Source organism: Numida meleagris, chromosome 4, assembly GCF_002078875.1.
Source record: "Numida meleagris isolate 19003 breed g44 Domestic line chromosome 4, NumMel1.0, whole genome shotgun sequence".
NCBI classification, from domain to species: domain Eukaryota; kingdom Metazoa; phylum Chordata; class Aves; order Galliformes; family Numididae; genus Numida; species Numida meleagris.
In genome coordinates, this window is record NC_034412.1 from 83254287 (window position 1) to 83267820 (window position 13534).

At 40.5% G+C, this 13534-nt stretch overlaps 2 protein-coding genes across 8 annotated transcripts in view; one reads left to right on the forward strand and one right to left on the reverse strand.

Annotated features, from left to right (window-relative positions):
- FBXL5 (F-box and leucine rich repeat protein 5) overlaps positions 1-7958 on the forward strand; it is a 31117-nt gene extending 23159 nt beyond the window's left edge. Inside the window, exon 11 of one of the 2 annotated variants that reach the window (XM_021396352.1) lies at positions 1815-7940. In XM_021396352.1, the coding sequence (XP_021252027.1) occupies positions 1815-1918 (104 nt within the window). In that variant the 3' untranslated portion in view covers positions 1919-7940. Of the gene's footprint in view, positions 1-1814 lie in introns of both variants that reach the window. The other variant, XM_021396353.1, reaches the window with a different exon arrangement.
- CC2D2A (coiled-coil and C2 domain containing 2A) overlaps positions 9659-13534 on the reverse strand; it is a 47842-nt gene continuing 43966 nt past the window's right edge. For all 6 annotated transcript variants that reach the window (XM_021396347.1, XM_021396345.1, XM_021396351.1 and 3 more), the window contains 4 exons: positions 12884-13006; positions 12197-12255; positions 11545-11722; positions 9659-10522 (listed from right to left, as the gene is read on the reverse strand). In XM_021396347.1, the coding sequence (XP_021252022.1) occupies positions 10334-10522; positions 11545-11722; positions 12197-12255; positions 12884-13006 (549 nt within the window). In that variant the 3' untranslated portion in view covers positions 9659-10333. The remainder of the gene's footprint in view (positions 10523-11544; positions 11723-12196; positions 12256-12883; positions 13007-13534) is intronic.

The window sequence follows — 13534 nt, forward strand, 5'->3', positions numbered from 1 at the left end:
GTCTCATACAGTTCTATATTACCTAGAGGGAAGACATTTTTAGTCCATGTTCTCTTACTAGAGATTAGCATAGGTGGTAAAATGCTTAGAAGGTAAGTAGATAGCTGTGGTTGTCCTCTTCATCTTTTCCCTGTAGAAGATGTAGTTGAGTGTTTTCTTTATGGTGGTAACTTGAGACAAAGCTGTCATTAGATTGATAGTAAAGTGATTTTTTTTGAGGGGGGAAAGAGCTTGTTACACAAACTTCATGTGTTACAGTGGTTTTGGTGTAGAATACTATCGTGTATCCTTGTGGAAAATGTAACTTAGTTTTTCTAGTTTTGCTTGAATTACTTAAGGTTGAATCTCAGCTGGAGAAGGATCTGGATAAATGCATAAAATACGTTTGTGGTGGAAGTCTTGTCAGTGTTTACTGCACTGGAATTCAATCTATTATGTCAGGTCCAGTAAGTGTTCGTAGCATTAGAGATGGGAACCATGGTGTGATTTTTATTTGTTTGAATTTAAAACAGGTAAGTGCAACAGAATGGAAAGGAAAGAAAGGATAACTGAGTTCAAAGGATTGTAGGAACTGTGTGTAAAACAGAATTATATTTCCTTGGTAGTTCATGGTGACCAGCTCCATTTGCATCTATATTGAGATGTAGCCACAGGAGGTATGCAGGATGCCAGAGCTTTGGTACTGCGAGTAAAACTGTACTGATGCTTGGGTATTCCATCCATTGAAATTCATGTGAGATGATGTGCTTTATTGGACTGGATCCTAACATTAGAAGTCAAGTATTAAATCATTTTTGTTTCCATAATTTTTGGACTTAATGCACTTTTTTTGACACGTAATGCATTTGCTGTTTGTTACCCAGTTCCAGTCCACCTAGACTACAGCTTTTAAAGCTATCTCCTTGCATTTCAATCTGAAAGCTCTTAATACCTTTTTAAAATCCTTCGCTGACTCTTTCCTGCATCAGGTTGAATTCAGCAGTGTCTTCAGTGACCAGCTGAAAGCCTTTTCCTCCTGCATCTTATTCCTTTTTTCTTGTTTCCTATTTTTCCTGTTCCCAGTTGTCAGTAATACCAGATTTGATGTCCTGGTTTGTCTTCAGCTGTTTCTGTCTGTCTCCCTTGCTCTAGTCCCTAAAATACAATATGTCATCTTAGTTCAAAAAGCCAGAATCTCTTGTGCAAGTCCTCCACTGCTTTAAAGCTTGACTGTTCCATAGTAACCTTAAGAAATTATTTATATTTCAACAGAATACGTTTTGGAATAATTCTGTAAAATTGTCCCGATGATCTTCCTGTTTTTCCTTCCTTTTATACTGTCTGTTGGAAGCTCTGAGCCTATAAGCTTGCATGCCTTTGGATGAACCGTTACTCCTGCATAGAGAAGCCAACAGAAATGAGAGGGTGTAGTGGTGGCCTTGCATTTAGTGAGAAATAGTAGCATCTCACAATTTGTGGTGGTGTTTTTCCTTTTTCTTTCTCATAAAAAGAGGTATCCCAGCAAAACTCTGAAATTGAGAAATAGCCTTTTATAACTGAATTCTCTGTAGCTTTATCAGGATACTGTTCTTTATTTTCACCTAAATTTCACTGGTAGCACTCAGTAAATACCCTGTTCTGCTCTGGGCAGCAGGATTTCTGTGACATCATTTGATACTTGTAAAGTAATGGTAGGGAAGGTAAGAGGCTGTTCAGTTTAAATCAATCCGTATCAGAAGCTGTTTACATTTCGTTGCTCATATTGATTACATTAAGTGCTGTAGAAAAATTACTGATCTGTAGAGAATAATTTCATAATTTTCTTTGCCCACCAGCTTATCAGGGATTGTTTTCGGGGAAGGAGATATGTTCTGGGATCACGCTGGAAAACCCGTCAGTCTTGCAGAACAAAAAATGGAGCCAACAGCATGGAATTTAGCCATCTTTGAGTAATAAAGCTACCGTTATCTTTGAAATATAAGGGCTTTACTTTCACCTACCGCCTATTTTCAGATATTTTTTTCTATAAATCCTGAGCTTGACGGAGGGCCCAACACAGGCAGCTTCACTCATGTTCTCTGTGGAGATCTTGCTGGACTTGTTTGGTTGGCGTGTTTGCAATTTTCAGACTTCCATTTCAAGTGCTGGTCTACATATAGCTGTTGTACATACCTCATGGGGCAGTCACAGCTGTTGCACAGCAGTGATATGATGCAGCTCGTATGAGCAGAGCCTGTAAACTTGCATGCATCTCCAGATTTAGTTTGTTTACTGTCAGTATGATTCCAGTTCTTGGTTTGCATAGTAACGCTTAGTTTGGGACCTCTGCCTGCTTTGCTCTGTGCTAGAGACTTGGGAGTTAGATAACGCTCAGCTGCAGCTGAAAACAAATCTGTGTACGCTCCTCCCACTTGCTGACTTTGCTGGATGCCTGAAACACATTTGATTCATCAGTCACGTTAAACTCAGTAAGAGAAGTTGAATGTTTGAGTTACCTCTTGCCACTGAGGAATTCCTATTTCCCCGTTTTGTCCTGTTCTGTCCATCTGTGTTCAGTCTCTGTATTATATTTTCAGTTTTAAAGCCTGTAATGCAGTCAGCTTCAGGGTTAGAATGGGGCTCCCTGGTTCCTGTAGTAGTACCTCGTTGCAGCTTTCACATGTGATATAATTTCTAGTGGTTTTTTAAAATGTAGTTCTAGTGTGCTGGAATTAAAGGAATAGGGCATTAATAAAACAAAGTTGTGGCAGTTTCTGATGATTCACTCTTCTCTTGTGACTGTTACAAACTTGTTGGTCACAGCTGGCTCTCTCTTCCAGCAGCAAAGCTCTGAACTTTGCAGTTTCTGTTCAGATTTATGGACTCCTGTGTGCTGGTTCATATAGGGGTGCCTCGTTATTAGATTTCTAAGAGTTTGATCTCTCCATAAATTCCGTAGATAACAAAGGTGCTCTCATAATGTTCTGATGTGTAGCTTCACTGATAAAGAGTAGCACTTAAGACCAATATTAATTTTAAATCGCCATTTATGTTTTCAAGGTCAACGCTTAATTTGATCACTTTCTTGTAATTCCCTTGTAATGTGCTACGCTACCATCAAATGTGGTATCTGCTGTTGAGAATAAAGGAGACTCACTGAGCTGCAGTTCTAAACCCATGCAACTCTTCCCCCTGCTTTGGGCTGTGGCTTCGCAGTGGTGGCTGTGGAAATAAAGCATCTTTCCCTTCCCTCCTTGTGTGTTCCTGACAGCTCCTCTTTGCTGCCTTCCTGATGTCAGTGTTAGTCTTCATGTAGCTACTTGGTAAGCGAAATCAAGAACTGGGGTAGCAGAAGGCCTTTTTCCTTCTCGGATGGGCTGGGGATCGGTCCTGCTGTATAGACCACAGGAGTATTTCTGCTGCCAAAGGTGAGAGCTGAAGGGATGTGGTGGCAGCCCCCAGCTATGCCTTGCTCAAGTGGCTCTTCCACCATAGTTTGGGTTGGCATGTATTCTCTGTGAAATGCCTTCTTTCTAGAAAACTTTGTATGCGTTACCGAAACAAAAATCAAAATTGACCTTTCTTAGGTTGCCAGACACATTTATATTACCAGGTTTTGAAAACTCTGCAGGCTATTCAGCAGGAGTAGGTAAACCTTTGTTCTGGGTGACCTGAAGCATCTGAGTAATCCGATGTACATTTAAAGAGCATTACAGTAATCCAGTTTCCAGTAGCTAAACCAGTAATGTAGACTGCGGCAGGTTAGATGAGAATCTGATTAACTTTGCTTCTCCAGGTGAATGACCCCAAACCTCATTTTACTTAAGCACTTCACTGCTAGCACCAATTAAGTCATCCCTCAGTGAAAAGCAGGACCCTTCCGAAAGTGGCTCAGCCCTATTCTGAGACCCGAAGTGATGGTACTCAACTATGTACAGTTACTTTTATATAGTCACTGTATTGCTTATCCTGGTGTGTCAGTGAGGTGGGATGAATTGGAGCCCTTGTATATCAAGCCCAGAGAAAGTAGGTGAGAGTATTTCTGCAAGGACTAAAAGCCATTTGAGCTGAAGTAGGAGACGGTTTGAAAACAAATTACAGTCCAGTGAGAGCAGTAGCAGAGAGTGGGGAAAACAGAAACTAGGGAGCAAAAGAGTTGTAACCAAAAGTCCGCAGTAGTACATAAAGCTAGGAAAGCAAAAGCAGTCTCTCTGACTATCAAAAGCAAGGCAAATATAAAAAGAACAAGCTAAGGATATTTAAGAGGAGATCAGTTGACTTATCAAAATATACAAATGAAATGACAGCGTGTTAACCAAATAATCTTAGTGTTAAAACAACAATTAATTTATTACCCTGTTGCAGTAAGAACATAAAATACCCTCAAAATTATGGGAATTGGCTGCATGCACTGAAAAACAGTACAGGGCAGGAGATCTCAGGAGCTGTGTTTTGAAATCTGAGTGTTTCATTTCATTGGAGTTCTTCATCGGAGGCCCTGAAGGTGCTGGCATGAGGATTAGACGGGGCAAGAAATGCAGCATAGGAAGAGGGTAAGTTGTCACTGTGATGCGGTTAATGTAACTTGTGGGTCAGGGCCTAAACATTCAGGAAATACGCTTTTCAGAGGATGCAGTTGACTCAGAATTTGAAGTTTCTAAGTTCTTAAACTAGCCCTATAGCAACTTTTAAAATCTTAAGTAGCTTTCAGTTTTTCAGTTTAAAGGACAGGAAGAAAGAGTGGGGCTTAATGGTCACTGGGAAGGAACTGGGGAGCTTACACCTCCAAGAGCTTTGCGCTTCAGTGGGTTTTATCCAGCGTTTCTGTTGCTGTCTTGGTGTGAGAAACGTGGAATCAAAGCCAAGATTTTGAATGGTACTGAACTGCCTTAAATAATGACACTAGTGCTGAAGATTACCTCAGAGACCACCTCATGAGATTCAGTAGAGCTGTCTGTATGGTTATGTGTCTCAGGAGTGGGCTAATCCGGGACTGTGTGAAACTGAATTGAGAGCTGGCACTTGCAACTTGAATACAGTGACTGTAGAGAGGTGTCAGTGCTAATTCAGGTCTTTCCTGTTTACAGCAGCAGCTAGAAAGGCCAGCAGTGTTTTCTATACTATGAGAGGAAGAGAGTGTTGAGGAAAAAGAGGGTTGCTGCTTGGTCCTGGAAGCTTTAGGGCTCTTGCACATGGAGCTGCTGCATGTAGTTCTGTTTTTCTTGCCTTGAGCGTATATACTGGAATTTCAGAAGATCCTGAAGAGACCTACCAAAGTGTTAGGGAGTAGAACAGCTGTTTTGCAAGGAGATGCTAAAAATGCTGGAATGTTTCAATCTGGGAATGAGAAGGCCGAAGGGGAGGAGATGACTTTTCCCAGATCTGTGAAGGCAGTAGATGAGGTGAACGTGGCAGTAACTCACCAAATCCTGCAGTACTGGAGCTCAGCAGCAGCTGATGAAATTAGGCAGTTGATGTAAATGACGCACGATGGTAGTGAACTTCTGTAACTTGGTCCAGTAGGGAATTGTGAAAGCACTCAGTAGCCAGAGGTTTAAAAAGGCATTAAACAAATTCATGTGTATCTGAGCCATAAATAAATACCAGAGGGAATGGGCTTTCGTGTCTATAGTATGACAGTAATGAATGCTGTGGGAAATACAGAAGGAATGAACCACAAGCTTATATGGTTTCCCTGATGTCACTTGCTGTTGCCAGTGCTTGAAGGTAGGGTGCTGGGTTGGATGGCCCGTTGGTCAGACCTCAGAGGGCAGCTTTTATGCTCCAGTTACCAGCATGAGGGAAGAGTGCTTGAGATGAGCAATAAACGGATGGGAAACGATACCAAATATAGTGAATATTCCCTTCCTTGGGATGTTGTGGTTCTATAAGTTTTGTCACAAGCATTATTACTGGAAGTGTGACAGCTGCTTCGAATTACTGTGATGTGCTGCTTAGCTGTGGCAGTGATGAGGAAGGTCAGCTCCGACTTGGAAAACGCTGCACAGAACATGCTCTGCTAAACCAACTATTGGGAAGCACCGAGTCTCCTTTTTAAAGAACTTTGGAAGAAGCTTTCAAACTCTAGCTCGTAAGTGATGTGAAAGACCAAAACGTAGCTCAGGTGAATAAAAAGATTTGAAAAGGAAAATGAGTTTACCTACAAATTAAAGTATGACTATTTTCCTTAATGTAACCATTGTCCTTCATTATAGCTTCAGATTTGTTTATTCGGTCTCATGCATGCTAACTTGATTACTTTGTAGAATATTGCTCATTGGTGTGTGGCGTGAAGCAGAAAACTGCTTTCAAGACACTAGGTTCTGGGGAATTAAGTACGACTTCAAGTTACTGTTCAAGGGGGAAAGACAAGCCAGACATGATGCCCTTATTCATGACATTATTTTGCTACTTCTAAATGTATTCGATACGCTTCAGAAAGTATTGCATTTGTTTCACGTATGAAGGGGGGGGAGATGGATTGTTCTGGTTAGTTCTTTACCAGCTTGCTTGAGTTAGTTAATTAAAAATGTGCTGCTGAGTTACGTTGGGTGCCAGAGTTCAGCCAACCCAAATGCAAATGTTTGTGTTTCTGAAGCAGGCGTATGGCTGCAGGAAATACAATGCTATGCTAATACATTTAATAGTTTCTTATGATCACTTTTAACCCTTCAAATTAAAGGGAAAACAGTAAGTGAAGGTAAGTGGAGGTGGGTAGTATTACAGTATTGCTTTACACTGTCTGTGCTCACGACTTCCTTTTCGAGGGGCTCAGTTTTAGTTTTTATGGCTTCTGATAAAGTACCCTTACTGCCACTGCAGTTTTTCCTTTTGGTCTTCAGATTTCCAGTCAGAGTACAGGAGCTGTAGCCAACTATGCCGCGCTCGTGGAAAAACACTTTCCAGACTAAGAACTGTTTCCATGTGCTGGGTTGTTTTCCGTAATACCATGATGTCATCCTCTGAAAAAATAGGAGCTAAATATGCATTGTGAAAATGTACTTTCATTTTGAAAGGCAGCTGTGGCAGCTTTCTAAAGTCTGCTGATTGACAGTTGCTCATCCTACACCCGTGTTGTTTTGCATGTTACACTCATGGGACTAAGCTGTCAGTTAAAAAAAAAAAAAAAAACAACAAAACAACTCTTGGAAAAAATAACTCTTCCAAGTGAGGCGTCACTGATAGCACTGGCAGTGTTTCAGGCTTTCACTGTGCTGGATGAAATTTTTTGTTTAAGCAAACAACAAAAGATGTTCTATGAATTACGAGGTTATAAGAATTCTGAGCCGAAACAAACAGCCTCTCTTCTTCTTTTCACATTTGTTCTGTCTTTGTGCAGGTCCTCATGCTGAAACCGCCAGTGGATGCCAGAATTTGCAGTGTGGTTTTCGGGCCTGCTGCCGCTCTGGCGAATGACTGCTGACTTCTGATCTTTCAGTCTACTTCATTTAGCTGAGCAGGCTTCCTTTCATGCACTTTACTTACAGTTTGCATCTTGTGTTAACAATCCTTGGAGTGAGATTTGTTATACTAGCCTGACCCTGCCCGTAACTTCAAAATCTTAATGATGAGTGTACTGTACAGTGTTGTAACAATCTCACAATCCCATTTGGTTTGAAGGGTGTTGGGTTTTCCTTTACTTTATTTGGGGAAGATGGGAAAACATGCAGATTTTCTTTAACGCCACTTTCTTCCAAGTTTGGCACTTAAATATACTTCAATGGAATATTTTGTGTTAAGTGAATGGTTTCTTATTTTTAATCCAGAAGTACAATATAGAGCTCTGCGGCTGATTTGAAATGTACTGTTTGCATTTGGGTAACAATAATACATCTTTAGGAGCCTTGTTTCTCCCCCTTTCATCTTGAAGTTGTCCTTTATATTGCAAAATTAGGGTAATTAATTCCCACTTTCCTTTTGCATTTGGTTTTGTATTTGGGCTTGAAAGACATACTCAAATAAAACATTCCCACCAATAAAAACGTTATGTAGCAGTTGAATATATATGCTTTTAAGGTGTAATATCCGGGTGTGAGATAAATAGTGGCAGGCTGAAGAGGTTTGGTGGGGGCTGTATGGTGGTAGCCGAACTGTGACCCTTGAAAATACGTGTTCCTGCCTGCAGTGACTGCGCTTCAAAACAACTTCCAGGAAAGTCAGTTTTCATTCATAAGAAATCTGTGGGAGACATCTTCCCCCTTGTTCTGATTTAAAATGACTGCTTCACTGAACAGCAGGGAGAAGTGGCAGGGATGCAGAGAAGCCAGTGTCAGGCTGAGAGAGAACTGTGCTAAAAGAGCACTGAGTGATGTCTGAGGACAGCAAGCATCTGTGAGGGGTGTTGGGGGAAGAGGCCGTTCCAAGAGAGGGTGAGTACTGTGACCCGCGTTAAGCTGTAAGCTTCACTGTCATCTGCTCTGCTAAGGTTCTAGAGTTTTCTTTCAAGCAGATGCAGGGGGAGTAGGTGGCAGCCTTGCAGAATCTTGTTTTGCAGGCTGACAGTATGCCCAACTAGTGGTTTTTACCCTTTTTACTACTCGGATAAACTATTTAGGAGGACAGTTTTCAAGATTGAGTGCGGGAGGTCAGCTTGGAGGTAACTGGCAATTGTGTTGATATCGTCTCAGCAAGCAGCTCTTCCAAGGTCTGAGAGCCACTGGATGTGGCTCTGGGCAGCCTGGTCTAGTGGTTGACGACCCTGCACTTGGCAGGGGGGTTGAGACTCGATGATCTTTGAGGTCCTTTTCAACCCAAGCCATTCTATGATTCTATGATTCATTTTCTTTTTTGCATAAAAACTGACAAAAAATACTACTGAATTTTAGTTAGTGCCAGAGATAGCTGCTACTGGTTAACAGCCGAACCCAGCTAGAGGAATTGTGCGTAGTGTGCAGCTGGAAGCCTACCAGAGAGGTAGAGAAGGATACTGCTGTATCAGTAACAGTTATACAACTGTTTTTTCAAGTAAACTGCATTCAACTTTTTGGTGCCCAAAGCTTAGATTAGATGTAAATGGCCACTCATTCTGGCTGAGAAGTAACAAGGCATGTGTGGACTTCTGTGCCTCTGTCTTTATTCTGGATCTCTTGTTTCTGAGGCAAGGAAGGAGCAGCTAGGGGTTCTTGTCCTTGCTGCTAGATACAGTTATGGTTTCCCATGCAGACGGGTAGAGGGCTGACTCAGCTGCAGAAAATGGTGTGATTAGACATGTTCTTTTTTTCATTCTGTTCTGAAAAGATGGTGGACTTTGGAGATGTAATCAATGTTGTTCAAGCAAAGCATTGTGATGACAGTGCAGCTGCTTGCTGCTTTGCCACAGTTCTGTAATCAACAGAAAAGCACCTCTAGAGGAGAACCTGCAGCAACCCCAGGCTCTAAACCAAATGTTTTGTCTAGCTTTCATTGGACTGAATCTTCTTTAGACTTAAGCTCTAGAACAGCCTAAACTTTGATATGCTGTGATGAACATACTTCCTAAGCTGAACCCACCACTGCTTTCACTTGGAAGAGTTTAACTGGCAAGGTACCTGAAGGCAAAAGATGTATATATCAGCATCAACTGTTCACACCACTACTTTTACATAATAATAAATAGTTTTTCAGTGAACATTTTTATAATTTAATGTGGTTACTTGCAGATAAAGAGTTCACGTTCCAAGTGATTTAACAAAATTCTTACTTAAAATGGATGAGCTTTCACTTTTAGTTTTTGGTATAAATATTTATTTCAAAACATTTAAAGAAAATATCTGAATGCTCCTGCTGTTACACAGACAAGAAGTAGCAGAAACGTTTTTTAAAAAGAAAGTATGGTCTTCAGTGATTACTGTTCTGATGCATGACATTTGAGAATAAAGAGATCCTGGTTTTTGTACAGGAACTCAGGTAACGAAAAACCGCAACAATTTATGTCATACCTGAAAGACAGCCTCTTTAACCTGGAAGAAGGGCTGCTGATGAACACAGCTGACTAACTAGAGTCAGTCTGCAAGGTATAATTCCAGGAACCAAGTTTCACCTCAAAATAAGAAGGACAAGCTCTACCATTGTAACCAGTGAGTTCACTGAGTATGTGCATTTTTAATGCTTTTAAGCGTGGCAAGTCCTACTGGGAGTTATAAACTACTGTACAGAAACAAAGAGGAAACTGACAACTTACTTGAAATTCCAGAACTGTTAGTTGAGGTCGGTAAGTTATCTTCTATGGTTTTAAACTGAATAAAGCTAAATGCATTTGCAGATTCTGAAAAACCAGGTTCTTGCTAGACTTTCAAGCTACCTGGGATAGCTCAAATCAGCAGCGTGAGAAATCTGTTATTTCCCCCTCCATCAGCAGAGTTCTCCATCAGACTACCTGTAGTCTGACTGGTCCGTACTACCGATTCCGTACAAGTGAAGCAATGTAAATCCAGGTGGAGAGTACATTTTGCGGATAAGGATGGACATACACAGCTAAGGCAAATTCAACATTGGAAACATCAATGGTATGAACTCCAGTACTGTGTACAGCTTCTATTAAAGGTCTGACTTCAGAAAATGGCATATGAATAGGAAATCCAGATACCTGGGAGAAAGAGAGAAGGGAAAAGAATCACATAAGGTAAGAGGGCATCTGAATAAATGCAACATCTTAAACTCTCTTTTATTGTGCCTGCAAGTTGATCTCTGCTGGTCTGAGGACATGCAATAAAAAGGCAGTTTTGTATTTAAATACCACTTTTCCATTTCTTAAGGTAGGTTTCTGTCATTAGAAAGTTAGGTTAAGTTTAAAGTGAAGCTGTTTTGAAATCAACTAGAAAAATGTATTATTGAACAAATAGCATGATGTTGCAGCTCTTCTGCCTCTTAACAGGAAGTACAGTTTATGGTGGTCTGCTGTCTGGGGATTTGAGGTGGCAGACATCTGTCCATAAACATACTTCAGGGCCAGCAGGAATTGAAACCTCAACTCATTTTGAAAATTTCCATATTTGCATATGGTATCACTATCAGGTATGCTTTACATTATAGAGGAGAAGGAAGGATTTATTTTTTAGAACAGCCCTGAGGAAGAATGCATGGGTACGCTAGTCCCTACAGAGACTACTTATGCAAATTGTCTTTTTAAAGAGCAGAGAACTTCAGTAAAGCACACTGTTGTGTGGACTTCTGTGCCTGTAAGTTTACAGTAGCAGCTTTTTCCTGACAAGATTTGAGATCAAATGTACCAATCAACCTCAAAGTAAGTATAGTGCTCCAACTGTCAGAAACTTTCTGTTGAATAGAACAGGCTCCACTGTTTTACTGCTGCTGTGCCACAGCAGTCACTGCCTCCATTCCAGCAAAGTATACCTGTATTTAATCTACCTCTCACATTTTCACATGGAGCAGACCATCACTGCTTACTTTGGAAACACTGTATTGATTTATCTTTAGTATAATAGCTCTTGTGACTTTTGGTAGAGGAGGAAACAAGTAGCCTAGGACACAGCTCCTTTACGCCAGGGTGGGTGGTACTATACACACAGCAGACCTGAGGGACCCGAATTACTACTATTTCCATATACTGACATATACAGTACAAGTTATTTATATGCACAGCTGTACCCTGTAATCTCCAAGCTGCTTTTGCAGCTCTGCCTGGTGGTCATCTTCTACATCTTTGCCTTGGTTTTGTTCCAGCAGAGGCAGGAAGTTACGTAGGGTAGAGGTACAGTATCTGTTCCAGCGAGTTAAGTGCCTTGGTCTCCATTCCATAATCTTCTCTTTTAGTATTTTTTCAATCCTAAAAAAAAATACAATTATTATTGCAACTACAGAATTTGAGTAAAGACTGACTTTTCCTCACTTGACCCACTTCTTATAGTTTATGGGCAACGCAAATGACCTTAGTTAAACTTAAAACTGCCTAGAAGTACAAAAAAAATGTAGCTAAATTGTGTCCCCATATTTAATAACAATGGGAGAGCAGGGGTCTGCACACACGTTTAGTCTATGCTCTCTCAGCCTTCTAAACTACACCATTTTGGCTTATTAGGAAATTACGGCAGTGCTTTCTATCTGATCAACAATATGAGAATTTTAAAATATCCTTAAAAATACAGGCGTCTTTTTAAGTAAGTCATTCTCAATTCCTAGGCAGCATTCAAAGCGCACTTCTAGGACCTGGGTATGAATGTGCTTGAGAAAGGTAAGAAGGTGCTCCACCTGCCATGCTGTCTGTTCCCTCTAGCAGCGCTTGTTTTAGTGGAAGGATTACCTGCCCTGTAACTCCAGCGCAGCAGCCTTGTCCGAATGCTGATACACTAATTCTTCAGGCTAGCAATAAGTAAAACATTTTGATATTAAAAGCACAATCTCTAACTATACAACACTGTAACTTATTTCAGGCATTGCTATCTTGACAGTTAATGAAAAGTTCACATTTGCACCAAGTAGTCTATATTGTAGCAAAGGCATAATAAAAACATCAGGTAGATACTTACTTGTGTGTGATGTGTTTTCTTTTTTTCCCCCTTCTAAGTAAGCTTCAACTATTTCTTATAAATTGCATTAATTGTAGAGAACTCCTGCTTGTTTACTAAGGACACATGCACAACTTGCAGTAATACCTTTCTGGCTGTAAGGCAAGAGTTGTTTTCTTTATTTCTTCAGGGTTGTGTGAAAAATTTGTCCCGCTTATTTGTTTCAGTGTTGTCCTGAGCTCTTATACAGCTATTTAAGGGATAACAAGTGTGCATTCAGTTTGTATAAAAACAAGTAATTTTCACTATTCCTCCTTTTAAGTTCTTAAGGCACGTGTGGATAAGTCTTTCTAAAAGCTAGTTCTAGCACAGAATTACACTTACTTAATCACAGCAGACCAAAGAATTTAGTCTCTTGTTTCTCTATCCTAAGCCTGCGATGTCTCAGCTCCTCACACTGTTTGTTAGAGATGTAGTAGTACCTGAACACTGCAGAGACCAGGGTACGGTAAGCTTCTTGAAAAGAAAGGCTTCCAGAGTTTTGGTTTGCTGATATCAAAACTTATCCTTACTGGAGAGTCCCACTGTTGGATATTAAACCAAATCTAAAAGAAAGCAAGTTTGTTTTTAATGTACAGTCACAGCTGTGGAACATTTTACTTACACGGCAATAAAATACTACGTAATCTTGAACTCCTAAACCAATTACCACCACGTATTCATGTGAAACAGGGCAGTCTTGTTTGTCGCAGCTAAGCCGTCCAACTTCTCCATTCTCACAGCAGAAGGGGGCTGCTGCAGATCTGTAACATTCTGTGCTTGCACATACGTACAGGCCTTTAACTACTGCTAGGATGCAAGATGTACTACTAATAAGGAACCCATGTACTTAATATTCTCTTCCAAATTCATTATTTGTGTTTAGAATTAAACCCTCAGAAAATAAAAAATAAAAAAACCACATAAAATGCATGATATTTCGGAGGACTTCTCCCGGTCTGTCTTCAATATAGAAAATAAGAAACAAGTGTTTGCTGCATCTCGGTGCGTGGTAGAAGCCTGACTCACTGTTTCCTTACAATAGTTCCAAAAAACCTGATGCCCAGACTTCTCAACTCCTCTTCCAATTTCCC